This window comes from Narcine bancroftii, chromosome 2, assembly GCF_036971445.1.
Source record: "Narcine bancroftii isolate sNarBan1 chromosome 2, sNarBan1.hap1, whole genome shotgun sequence".
NCBI classification, from domain to species: domain Eukaryota; kingdom Metazoa; phylum Chordata; class Chondrichthyes; order Torpediniformes; family Narcinidae; genus Narcine; species Narcine bancroftii.
The window spans coordinates 285,831,798-285,845,595 of record NC_091470.1 but is presented as its reverse complement, the minus strand read 5'-3'; the positions used below and the strand labels follow the sequence as shown (position 1 = coordinate 285,845,595).

Genomic DNA, 13,798 nt, shown 5'->3' with positions numbered 1-13,798 from the left:
ATGCACTTCTCACAGATGAAGTCATCAGATATTGGTGACTTCCTTGATGACTCACATTTGGCTGCCATTTCCATTTTTTTATGACTAGAGGAACAAATTATATATAAAACCTGTCCTTATCTGTGCTTACTTGCTGTCATCTTTTTTGTTCCTTGTAAAGGGTGGCCCTTACTTGAACTTCTACTATTCGTCGCCTTTTGAGCCAAAGCCTGTCCACTCTGATGATGACTGCTCCACTGCACAGTCCCTCACTTTTATAATAATACTCACCTTCTTCCTCCAATCAGCTTCTAGCTGCTGCTTCAACCCTTTTTAAATTCTAACTTCTGCCTCTCCAAGTCACCTAATCTCTCCTCCAATCAGTTTCTTCCTCCTTTGCTGGCGCTCTAACAGTGTGGTGCTAATCGTGCCATTAAACATGCTGCCTGGGCTACATATGTAAGGAAGGATGTGCTGGTATTGGAAAAGGCCCAGAGGAGGTTTACAAGGATGATTTTCATGGTGAAAGGCTTTTTTTTTAATATGAGGAGCATTTGAAGGCTCTGGGATTGTACTTGTTAGAGTTTAGAAGAATAAGAGGGTATCTTTGGAAAAAAGTTAGATGTTCCACTACTGAAATGAATCTTGACTTTGTTTCTTTTAATTATTTTCAAAATTTGTAAAATTGACTAGTCTTTGGTTTTTGAACCCAATGTTTGGCTTCCTTTTTTAAAAAATTATTAGTAATGGACTCTGTGTTAGTCAGTAGCCTATGAAGGGAGGGGATTGAATTTGATATTTAGTCTAGTGTTTTTCTTTTTATCTTTCTTTTTAATGTAACATAGGTCTCTACTATTTATATTACTATATGAGATTTGTTAATACTTTATTTTATTGTTATGTACCTTTTGAACATTTATATGATAAAACCAATAAAAATCTTGAAAAAGGGGAATATCTCATTGAAACTTGTCACATACTGAAAGGCTGAAAAGAGTGGATATGGAGAGATATTTCCTGTGGTTGGGGAATCTGGGACCAGAGAGCACAGCCTCAGAATACAAAAATGCCCCTTTAGAACAAAGATTAGGAGGAATTTCTTTACCCAGAGGGTGATGAGTTTGTGGAATTCATTGCTGTGGACAGCTGTGGAGGCCAAGCCTTTGAGGATATTTAGGGCTGAGGTAGATGTGTTCCTGATTAGGAAAGAAATCAAGAGTTATGGTGAGAAGGTAGGAGAATGGGGTTATGGAATGTTATAGTGAGCTCCATCTCTTCAATCAAAGGTTCCTTCATGTGACAATGAGATAATATGATAATGTTTATTGTCATATACATTGTACAATATATAAAGGTGAATTTTTTAGAGTTTGTATGCTCCTGCTGTTTTCCAGGATCTCATGAATTAAATATTACAGTTAAAGAATTGTATTGTAAAGTGAGGATGATTGACAAAGAATCTTTCTTGTTTTAGATATTGAGTGGGGGCATTTGGTCTTTGAATTCTCACATGCATAAGTATTGTCTATCAAGAATAATTTGGCTGACATTGTTCTACAGTGGAGATGATGTAGTTTAGGCAGTTTTTCAGTCGTCCTCCAGTCCAGCTGGAGGTTTGTTGGAAGTGAGATTCAATACTGAGGCAAGAAGGAGTAAAAGAAAGTGTAAGGAAATTGATGCTTGATGCTGGTACAGATAGAGATTAGCTCTGTGGAGGATGTGTTGTTTAGTAAGGCAGAGACGGGCAATGACATTCACCATCACCTTCATTGTGGCAGCCTTTGGTAATGTGGAGAAAAGTGATCAACTGATCAAACGTCACTTAAAACTCATGGTCATCCAGGCAGCAATAATCCTTGACCTCTTATATGCATCCAAAACTTGAACTACCAATAGGCATCTCAAAGCACTAGAGGGATACCATCAATGTTGTCTCCACAAAATTCTTCACATCCTTGGGTAGGATAAAAAATCAGTATCAGCATCCTCTTGGACCAACATTTCCAGCACTGAGGATATAATTATTCTCAGGCATTCTTGTTCTCACACTGATGCTGCTCCACCTGTTGATTTCCTCCAGCAATTGTTTTTTCTTGCCTCAGATTCCAGTGTCTGCAGTCTCTTGTGTGTCTTCAGTCATAAAATAGTATGCAGACAAAGAATTGCTAGAAAAACTCTTTAGGTGAGACATCAGTAAACAAAAGTACCGGACTCAGCAGATCCTACAGCATTTGTGGAAAGTTTAAGGCCTGAGCTCTTCGGGAGTGTTGAAAACAGATTGATGTCTGAAAAAGGTGGGGGGGGGGGGTGGCGAAAGAGAAGTGGGGAAACAGACTAATAGGTAAGAAGTAGAAGGTGGATACTGGTGGGAGAGTAGAAGAAAAAATGTGAGGTGATGGGGAGAGGGCAGGGGCGAGCAAAGATGGCTCTCTGATAGGAAAAGGAAGGGAAGGGGATGGGAGTTGGAGGGAGACAGAAGGATGAGGGAAAGAAAGACTGAAGGAGGGGTTAATGAAAATTGTTTAAGTCAATTTGATGTTGTCTGGTTGGAGGCTGTCAAGATGGATTATAAGATGTTTTCCAATTTGCAGGTGACCTCAACTTTGCTGTGCTATGAACAGACTTGTCAGTGTGCCAATGGGGTGTGGAATTGAGGTGGTCAGACAGTATCCATGGATAGAGATGGTTAGCCAATCGAAGTTTCGTGTTTGAACCTTTTATTAAGGTGAAATTACGTATGAGAAAGAAGCTGAGGGAGGGCGCCAGAGGTGAAGGGACAGTCTACAGAAGGTGCGGAGTAGGAGAGGTAGGTCGAGTGAGAAACTATTGGGAAGGTGGGGAAAGAACATTTAGCGGGGGGGGGGGGAATTAAATACAGAAAGAGGTGCAAACAGTGAAATGGGGTAACTTAAAAGTAAAACAATCAATGTTTATGCTGTTCTGTTTAAGTCTGACTTAAAAGTGCAATGTGATGTGCTGATTTTGAAGTTTACATTTAGTTCCTTCCCCCTTTATGTACCTTTATTCCCCTTGACAAAATTGTGTTGATAAACAGTATGAACCCGAATCGATCACTATTTCTCTGCTCAAGATTCAAGCATCACCAGAATTTTTATTTTTCGATACCTAACAATCCCACGTTATCATCCGAGGCGGTGAAGGGTTGACGTTCCATATCAATCGCCTTTCCTCAAAGCCAACGCCATCTCATTTGATGGCCACAGAGCCGATTCGCATAAGGGGGCGGAGCTCCGACTGTAAGCGGCCCTCCGATAGGTGATTCTCGGCAGCCAATGATCTGCCCGCGTGTTTGATGGTCTCGAGGTCTGTGTTGGTTCATGATGGCGGTGCTGGATTTCATCGTGCAATTTCGCTCAGCTTTTAGGAGGAGGGCACTGGTTGCTTCATTGTTTCCAAGGGTCAGAGCTTTCTGTGTCGTTAAGAATCACAAAAACAGTTATATTAATCGTTTGCTGATCAGTGGACGGACGGAGGGACCTTGGGGGGCAGCCAGCGGTCGGGGCGCACAGGTAAAGGGAGGAGGCTGCAACGTTGATGTGGGCATTGAGGTTAGAGACGGGCTGGGGCTTGACTTTTGTGACTCGCTCAGTAACCAGCAATAGCTGGTGAAATAATGATCCGATTTTTACCAGCTGGGAAATTTGAAACCGTTTGATAAACCTTTTCAAGGCTGACCACAGTAATTTTAAGATTGTGTAAAGTTCATCTGCACTGTTCCAAATATGTAGAGGCACACTTTATAACTGTCCTGATTTCCATCTTGCTCGTCTTATGACCTTTGGTGTCTTATTTTAAATGATCCTGGAGACCAGCCTTTGCCTCCAAGCGTCAACAAATGTACTTATCCATCCTAATACTATTTTCATGCATTTGGTCTGAGTCGTGCATGCCTTTGTGATTGCTGGGTTGAACAATTTTTAGGGGTGGGGTTAAGGGGGGGGGGGGAAAGACCCTCAAATACTTTCTGAAGCTTCTGCCTCTCACTGCACCAACTGTTTTTAGGTTCCCACTCTGGCCAACAAGATTCTGATTATCTACCCTTCCATAATTTTGTATACTTGTATCAAGGCATCGTCTGTTCCAGGGAAAACAACTCGGCCTTTCCAATTTCTCCTTGTAAACTGAAATTCTCGAATTTCATGCATCATCTTGGTGAATCTCCACAATACCCTCTCTTGCATAATTACATTCTTACACTTTGGTGATTAAGATTAAATTGTCATTGTGGTTCATGCAATGCTTTTACAGTGCCAGCAACCTTAGTTTGAATTTGGCTGCTGCTGGTAAGGAGCTTGTTTGTTCTTCCCAGGTCAGGGTGGGTTTCCTCTGGATGCTCCAGTTCAAGGGGGATCAAAAATGTGCAGAGATTGTAGATAAATTGGTATATTTGGTGGCAGGGGCTTGTGGGCCGGAACCTATTATCATGCTATGCTATGCATCTAAATATAAAATAAACAAAATCTGTCTTCCTCTCATTCTTCAAAGATTGTCCCAGGCCATCTTTCCAAAATTCTGTACCACAACTCAGCTCTTAATCCTGCTACTAAGGTAGTCATCTAGCTTTGATGAATTTCTCCTGCTTGAATATTGGTAAGGTTTATGTTATGTTCTCTTTCCCCATCACAAACCATACTCTTAACTTATTTCCTCCATGATCATACTATTTTCTTTCCCTCCAACCTTCTAGGTTTTCTGCACTTCATGTCTGGCTTTCTTTATATGATTAATTTTTGTCACTTCATGGTTGTGAGCAGTGTCTGCGGCTATCGCTATCATGACTATAAGCTGTGGTATCCTAACTATAAACCTCTTTCTTTTTGTGAAGATGCACCTTAAGACTTGGATTTTAACCATGTTTAAGAGTTATTATTTAAAAGCTTTAGATCAGTGGTCCTCAACCTCTTTCTTTCCACTCAGATACCACTTTAATTTATCTCTATGCCATAAGTGCTCTGTGATTAGTAAGGGATTGCTTAAGGTGGTATGTGAGTGGGTAGGAAAGGTTGAGAATCACTGCTCTAGACCCAATTGTTACTGAAATATTTTGATTGAGAAAAATTGTCATTGGCCCATTTCCTTTGGAGTCATGAAACTGTCCACATAACGAGTCAATTAAGAATTATTAAAACAGTGGTTTTCAAACTTTTTCTTTCCCCAAAATACCACCGTAAGCAATCTTTCACTAATTACAGAGCACCTATGGCATAGAAAATACTTAAAGTGGTATGTAAATGTTAAAAAAAGAAGGTTGAGAACCACTGCTTTAGATAAATATGTTGTTGCACCTAAACTTGAGCATCCTTGTGCTGCTCTGGTCAGCATTCATGATACACATCTTATAAATTTCTGCTCACTAAAATTGTAGCTGCTTATATTCTTGGGCAAGTTCTGTTCACTTTTGCACTTGCTCTTGGCAAACACTGTTGCAAAATCACCTTGCAGACTCTGCTCTCCCAATTCTGAAACATTTCATCCCTCTGATGTTTGTGCTCTTTCAGTTCCTGTTTTTTGCAAATCCATAAGTTAATTTTGCACTCGCAGTTCAATGTGCCTCCATTTGGATGGGTCCCTAGCTCTGAAGTTACAGTCCTAATCTTTGCTACTTCTTTTGATGTTTAAGGTTGAAAGGAGGATAGAAATTTTAGACGGAGGATGGTAATGTTAAGGGAGAATGAAGAGCAGCAGAATTACTTTGGATTATCAGAGCAAAGATCCAGCAAAAGGATGTCAATTTTAAATGTCCTTTGTTGTAAATGCATTTATGATGTCAATTATATAATTTAATTACATTGCAGTATTTGCATTGCCCTGCTAAAATATCCTTTAAAGCATTGGCTTAATTAGTATTTGTGCTATATTGAAAATGCACTAGAGCAGGGGTGTCAAACTCAAATTCATGGAGGGCCAAAATTAAAAACTTGGACTTAAGTCGAGGGCCGAACTAAATATTTATTGAAAATTTTCAACAACATCTGCATGTTTTCTCTTCTTTCAACATATGTAATGTTAAACTTTTTCTTATTAAAATAAATGTTTAATAATAGTTTTGGATAAACTCTTTCCAGAAGCATTAACAAATGGGAAATAAAATATTCAATAAATAATATTTCTCTATAGAGGATTTGTCAAATGTTGCTAGTGTGCTGTCGAATAGTAAAATCTGAGGGCTATTGAGAATGTGGGAGAATAACATGATTCCTGAAACAATCCAATGGGTGACTGATTGTGGGCATGAACTCTAGCAGGGTTATTTGCCATGCCCTTTTTCCATTGGTACAGATATCCTTTGATTTACACACTTTTCAAGTTTTATGCCTAATGAGCTTGTATCCAGGTGCAGGACCATTTTTAACCAGGAATATATTTATCACTGTGACATGAAACTATTGGAAGATTGTTTTATCCTGAGATTAAAGTTCATAATCCTTACTCAGGCCTGTGTGTGGGAGGGCGGGGTTTGCGGGCGATCGGGTTGGACAACGACAATGCGGGGGCATCGGCTCTCGCTGCAGGACGGCATCTCGGCGGATCAGTGGCCCCGTCACCGTGAGTCGCGGGTCGGCCTGCGGCAGGGAGGGGGAGTGGGCAACGGTCCTGGCGAGGTCAGGCCCCCCCTGAGTTTCTGCCGGATCCCCCTTGACCTGCTGAGTTTCTGCCGGACCCTCCTTGACCTGCTGAGTTTCTGCCGGACCCTCCTTGACCTGCTGAGTTTCTGCCGGACCCTCCTTGACCTGCTGAGTTTCTGCCGGACCCTCCTTGACCTGCTGAGTTTCTGCTGGACCCCCCTTGACCTGCTGAGTTTCTGCTGGACCCCCCTTGACCTGCTGAGTTTCTGCCGGACCCCCCTTGACCTGCTGAGTTTCTGCCGGACCCCCCTTGACCTGCTGAGTTTCTGCCGGACCCCCCTTGACCTGCTGAGTTTCTGCCGGACCCCCCTTGACCTGCTGAGTTTCTGCCGGACCCCCCTTGACCTGCTGAGTTTCTCCCGGATCCCCCTTGACCTGCTGAGTTTCTCCCGGATCCCCCTTGACCTGCTGAGTTTCTCCCGGATCCCCCTTGACCTGCTGAGTTTCTCCCGGACCCCCCTTGACCTGCTGAGTTTCTCCCGGATCCCCCTTTGACCTGCTGAGTTTCTCCCGGACCCCCCTTGACCTGCTGAGTTTCTCCTGGACCCCCCTTGACCTGCTGAGTTTCTCCTGGACCCCCCTTGACCTGCTGAGTTTCTCCCGGACCCCCTCCCCTTGACTTTGAGTTTCTCCCGGACCCCTCCCCCTTGACCTACTGAGTTTCTCCTGGACCCCCCTTGACCTGCTGAGTTTCTCCTGGACCTCCCTTGATCTGCTGAGTTTCTCCCGGACCCCCCTTGACCTGCTGAGTTTCTCCCGGACCCCCCTTGACCTGCTGAGTTTCTCCCGGACCCCCCTTGACCTGCTGAGTTTCTCCCGGACCCCCCTTGACCTGCTGAGTTTCTCCCGGAACCCCCTTGACCTGCTGAGTTTCTCCCGGACCCCCCTTGACCTGCTGAGTTTCTCCCGGACCCCCCTTGACCTGCTGAGTTTCTCCCGGACCCCCCTTGACCTGCTGAGTTTCTCCCGGACCCCCCTTGATCTGCTGAGTTTCTCCCGGACCCCCCTTGACCTGCTGAGTTTCTCCTGGATCCCCCTTGACCTGCTGAGTTTCTCCCGGATCCCCCTTGACCTGCTGAGTTTCTCCCGGATCCCCCTTGACCTGCTGAGTTTCTCCCGGATCCCCCTTGACCTGCTGAGTTTCTCCCGGATCCCCCTTGACCTGCTGAGTTTCTCCCGGACCCCCCTTGACCTGCTGAGTTTCTCCCGGACCCCCCTTGACCTGCTGAGTTTCTCCCGGACCCCCCTTGACCTGCTGAGTTTCTCCCGGACCCCCCTTGACCTGCTGAGTTTCTCCCGGACCCCCTTTTCTTTCTGTGCCGGTGTCCCAGGACCTTTCCAGGGCAGTCTCTGTGCTCAGGACCGCGCTGGGATCCCGGTCAGCGGTGGAGGAGCAGGTGAGCACGGCTAATCTCGACCCAGACCACGCCACTCCCGAGATTGGCAGGGGGTTCCACCCTACCTGCCCGACCAGCCTTGCTCTCCACGTGTACTCCGGGCACCCACCGCTGGTCCGGTGGGAAGGTGCAGGGCGGCCAGCACCCCCATCGCCCGGCGGGGAGCCCCAATCTTCCCTCCGGCGTCCCGACTCCATCTGCAGCTCCAAGAAACGCTGTGCCACTGGGGTTCCGGGCGCTGGGAAGCGGCCTTGGCTTCCCCTGACACCGGCCAGGCCGCGCTGCGGTGGGGGGGTGGGCGGGAGGACACGACAGCGTGTTTATAAAACCACCCACCACTACTTTTCAAGGACCAGGATTTTTCTCTCTCTCACCCTGGGGCACAGCGGTTACTGTGCATGCGCTATACTGGCGCGGCGGCCAGCCGGCCACCTCTAATACATTTTTGATATGATCTTGCGGGCCAAATATAATTATATTGTGGGCCAAATTTGGCCCGCAGGCCAGAGTTTGACATGTGTGCACTAGAGGATTAGAGCATTTTTGTATCTGACTACCTTTATTTAAGTTAATAATTGAAATACCCTAATGATACTGGAAAATCCTAAATATTCTGACTATCTCTCTTTTAATCACTCGCACAGCATACAAACAGTTGTTTTGACTCGTTAATGAGAAGTCATTCTCAGGTAGCATTGAGCTTTTTACTGTTTATTTGAACTCTTAAAACAATTATACTATACTTAAAACAAAAATAAAATGGACAATAAAATGTTAATACATTCAAAAGAACGATCAAAAAGAATTGTCTGGACCGTCTTCATTTTGCTCTGGTCCTACTCTGTACAAAAGCAAATTCAAAACTAAATTATCTCAAGCATGCATAAAAATATCTTGGCTGAAAGGCTGGTACTTTGGAGACATACTCATGGATTTCATAAACAATATTCTAGCTGCTAGTTTCTTGCCAAAATATGTTTGCAAGTCATTTTAACCCTTAGACTGTGGCTAAGTCTATAAGCTGTGGAATTAATACTATGTATTAATTTTTTTTTAAATTTAGTTATGTGGCATGGTAACCAGCCTTTCCAGTCCATGGAGAAGGTACAAATTCCTTACAGACATCGCCGGATTTGAACACTGTAATAGCATTGCACTTACACAGTGCTAACCATAATTCAGACATCTATGAAAAGAAAGAGAAGATTTGGCTCAATGACATGTCTTCATGATGAGTTTTGAAGAAAATTCATTGACCCAAAAAGTTAACTTTATCCCTCTTCATGAATGCTGCTTCCCCTCAGGACTTCCAGCATTTTCTGGTTTTATTTCAGACTTCTAGTATCCACACTTGGGCTCTTCAGTTGAAAGATTCCAGTTGTTTTATTTGAAACTACAAAAATAAAATTCTTCTGTGTGCAGATCAACCTTCCATGCTGTCAACATTTTCATAATTTTTATTCAGATGGAATTACTGAGGAGGGACAATTGATTTACAGTGGAAACTTAGCCAAGGCAGTATTTGGTAAGTGGTGGCATTATCTTGTGATCATTGGTTGACTAAAAATTAATTTTGTATTTGGACCTTGCATAAATCTAAAACATCACAGCTTAGAACTTTTCATTATGTTCAGACAGAAACATTTCTACACTTATACTAACATTGTAAACTTGATTAATCACTTTATGAAATCCAACTTTTATTTTGCAGGTGTGAAGTTCTTCTCTTATTCCACCAGTATTTTTAGTTGTTGTATGATGCCTTATATCATTCTGCATTCTGGCCTTGGAATTCAGAGCCCTGCACTACAAGTAGCTTTCTGTGGCATAATTGGATTTTTTACATTTTTAAGTCCCATGGTGTTGCATCTCCTCACTAAAGGTTATGTGATTCGCCTGTATTACAATGCGGAAACAGACAGTTACACGGCAGTAACTTTCAACATCCTTCTGCGACAGAAAAAAACCATTTTCCATCAAAAAGATGTGAAGGTTCCTGGAGTCAGCAAGATGTTCACCACTTTCTATGCAAAGGAGAAGTCAATGCTAGTAAATCCAATATTTTTCAGGCATCCAAATGATTATAATCATCTTATGGGTTACGATCAACCTTTTTCATTTAATTTTGATGAATTTAAAAAGTAGAAAGAAAAGAGATTGGGTAAGAGATGTGTGTACAATTTGTTTACAGTAATAATGTTTCATTTATCATTATTTAACGTCAAAAAGAAAATAATGTAGATGTTAGAAATCTGAAGTGCAAATGAAGTGTTAAAATAGACAATGGGGCCAGGAACGTTGGTTTTATCGATTATGTGGACTTCATCAGAAACCTTGTTGAGAACAGTTCTGGTATCTAACCTACTGAATATTTAAATTTTTTTTCAGTTTTAGCTTTGATTCTAATGTGCTTGTACATTATTTATTTGCTCGATTTAAGAAGTGCTCGTGACATTTGAGTGGGAAGGGAAGGCTGAGAATCATTGCTCTAGACCCAAATGTTGTTGAAATATTTTGCTTGAGACAAATTGGTCCATTTCCTTTGGAGTTATGAAACTATGCACATAACTATTCAATTAGGTATGGTTAAAACAGTGGTTTTCAAAGTTCTTTCCATCCACATACCACCTTAAGCATACCAGAGCACCTATGGCATGGGGAATACTTAAAGTGAGTGGAAAGAAAAAGGATGAGAACCACTGGTTTAATTTCTCTGCCATTTCTTTACTGCCCAGTGTAACTTGTCCTGTCTGTCTATAAAGCATCTGTATTAGCTTTAGTTCATATTTTTTGATGTATTAACAGAAATTCCTGCAATCTGTTTTCATGTTTCTTACCAACCCACTTTTGAATTTTACTCTTCCCTGTCAATGCCTTAGTCATCCTTGGCTCAGTTTTGAAATGTTTGAATTGCTTTTTATGTCGCTAAAATGTATATCAGTCTTTTCCTTTGATCTATTGTTCTGACTGGAACACTTTTCCTTTTGGCATATGAATTTATTTTGCCATATTATTTGTAAACCATGTAATTTAAAAAGTTAGCCATTGTTTAATCTAGTACCCTTTAATGTAGTTTTCAAACTTTGACAAATTGAGCTTCATGCTTTTCATATTTTTCTTTTATTCATGTTTAATATCCTTGATTGTAAATCACTTTCATTTTATAAATTCTATCATTTGAACACTGTTCCTTTGAGGCCCTTTAACTACCTATTTGCTTCTTGCTTTATATACTGATTCAGGAAACTGTCCCTGAGACATAGCACAATTTTTTTTAATGTGTACCTTTAATTTCTTTAATATTTACCGTTATTATTAGGTGGATTTTTTGCAGTTACCACTGATATTTTCATATCCTTGTGTTTTGCTGGTCCACTCTAATTGATGTTGCTTCTTGATTTTTCTGAATAAGATCCTTTCTTTATCCCATTCTTCAAAATCTGGTTTACCCTGTATCCTTCTGTTTTTTTTCTGATTTTAAAAACCACATATCCTCTTAATATTTAGTTCATAACCTTGATCACTTTGCAATTATGGTTTGTAATGTCCATTTGATTGAACCCATTTATTTCTCTTTGTGTCATGTGTTCATCCTCGTGAATGCTATGCACATTCAGATAAAGAGCCATCCTTGTCTTTAAGCAATGTTTCCTTACTCTGGCCGTAATTGGTTGTATCATCTTTCATTTGTAAACACTGTATCTTTCCAATAGAGTTTGTTTCTCATTACCCTGCAAATAAAAATTGAAGTGGTAGATTCTCGACATCTGAAATAAAAACAGAAAATGCTGGAATCAGGAAACATCTGTGGAAATAGAAGGAGGTAATTTCCTGGGTTTATATCCTTTAGAACTAGGAAATAGAAAAAGTAGAAATGGTTATTATTCATTTTATCAAAGAGATTCCTTTTGTCTTGTCTATTCATTCCTGCCATTATCTGAAACTGACTTTACTGAGTGTTTCCAGCATTTTCTGTTTTTATTATGTTGCCCTAGTCTTTCTGTTTAACTTGAACTTCTTGAAGTGACAAAGAAGGCAAGCACTTTGGAATACATTCACCAGCAGGTGAGCAATTGCCTAGGAACAGCAATAAAAAAAGATTATCTGTAAAACAAACCTGAACAATTCCCCTCCCATCCTATTACTGTATTACTGATATAATTTTTTTCTTAGAAATGTAATTGTTTGAATGAGCATGGTATTTGATAAATGTGTGAACTATTTTTTTTAGCTTGTAACAGACACTCAGTTGTAATACACCTCTATAGTTTAAGTTTTTGCTCCAGCCTTTTCAAGAAAAAGCATTTTCCCAGTCACTGTTGTTTCACTTCTGGATCGAGAACTTTCAGGCTTGTGTTGCTGGAAGAAGGAAGTTGGATAATGTTCATGATGGAGAATTCAAGCTACTTTTGACCACATTTGATATATCATTAGCTGAGAGTCAAGCTTCTATTTTGGGATATAGAGATAAGAAGTATGGTACTTTTAACCCATTCCTTCTGTATTCCAAACATTTTATTTAAACAAATTTAGAAATCTGCTTGACCTAAAATCAATGACTACAGGACTACAATTGAGCAGAGAAAATTATCATGAACAAAATTAACATAGATCATTGTTAGAAAGATCATTTGTAATGAACATGTGTTAATTATTGATTATTCCTTTTATCATTCTGATGACATTTAAATTGTAGAATGTTGTATTATATTGCTGTATGTAACTTAAACTTGGAGAGGAGCATGTGATTAAACTACAATATGTAATAGTTTTTTTTAGAAATTGTCATATCCATTTTTAAACATCTTTTCATGTTATTTTGAAAGAATGAATTGACTCCACATAAATATGGATTCAAAGTTGTAATTCTATTTTTCCAAACTGAGTTGCATTGATAGTTCTTCTTTTCTGGATAACAACAGAGCTCAATAAGATCTCTAGTGGGATCTGAAAATTCTTTTTAAAAATCCACAATTGTATTTTAGCTGATGAAGCATCCTATAAATGTTTTGATTTGATAATTGTATATCTATTGGATGATAGTTCCTCATTTGTACCACATATTGCATTTGTGTCTGAATGTTAGTAAAGTTGTGTTTACACATTGCTCTTAACTACTGAATTTGTAATTCATATTTTATAACTACAGACAGTAAGTATTTATATATTTGAAAACTTCACCTTTTCTGCTATTTTTAAGTCTATTTTGTACAACTAGCAATTGAATAAATAGTCTAGGATCATTGTCTTTAATGTGATGTTGATTGCATATATTTACTTCGTGAACTTCCTTCATTTAAAAATTCAGTATTCATAGCACAAAAATGGGAAAAGATTGCATGCCCTGTATTTAGTAAGATAGCTTTGGATGATATTAGGAAGACGTTACAAGATTGGACAATTGTTTGAGGGTAGTATCCTGTGGTATCAGAATGGTGGGAGAGGAAAACTGCAAGTCCCCATAGGAGGTACTTGATCTTTGGAAGGATTGTGGTGGATTTGGGATGGCACTGTTGGTATAATGATGGGAGCAAGGGAATATGTATATGGGAGTACAGCAAAACAGCATGCTTCAGCTGTGATGCCAGACAAGCAAGATTTTTGGGACAATTGAATGTTGTTTATTAACATACTGCATTTTTTTATTAATGACACACAATAGATCAATACATTTTCCACTGAATATGGTAAGTTTCAAGGGAACATGGGAAGCAGAAGCAGAGGAGTTTCTGAGGAAGTATAGGAATGTAGGTACTTGGAGTTCACTTTCATTAT

General features: G+C 40.5%; 1 protein-coding gene across 2 annotated transcripts; it reads left to right on the top strand.

Moving 5' to 3' along the window:
• Nucleotides 1-3,263: 3,263 nt before the first annotated feature.
• tmem70 (transmembrane protein 70) lies at nucleotides 3,264-13,276 on the top strand. Of its 2 annotated transcripts, none has more exons than XM_069921195.1 (3): nucleotides 3,264-3,548; nucleotides 9,446-9,548; nucleotides 9,735-13,276. In XM_069921195.1, exons 1-3 carry the CDS (start codon nucleotides 3,318-3,320, stop codon nucleotides 10,166-10,168), a joined length of 768 nt encoding a protein of 255 aa, XP_069777296.1. In that variant the 5' UTR covers nucleotides 3,264-3,317; the 3' UTR covers nucleotides 10,169-13,276. The 2 variants fall into 2 exon arrangements, with proteins under 2 accessions (XP_069777296.1, XP_069777297.1); XM_069921196.1 differs by having other exon boundaries at nucleotides 3,265-3,509.
• The last annotated feature ends 522 nt before the right edge of the window (nucleotides 13,277-13,798 follow it).

Bases quoted from the DNA above. Each gene is read 5' to 3' on its own strand.
- tmem70 (XM_069921195.1), top strand. From the start codon at position 3,318: ATGATGGCGGTGCTGGATTTCATCGTGCAATTTCGCTCAGCTTTTAGG. The intron at 3,549-9,445 runs GTTAGAGACGGG...TTCTGTGTGCAG, and splicing joins ACGTTGATGTGGGCATTGAG to ATCAACCTTCCATGCTGTCA. The intron at 9,549-9,734 runs GTAAGTGGTGGC...TTTATTTTGCAG, and splicing joins CTTAGCCAAGGCAGTATTTG to GTGTGAAGTTCTTCTCTTAT.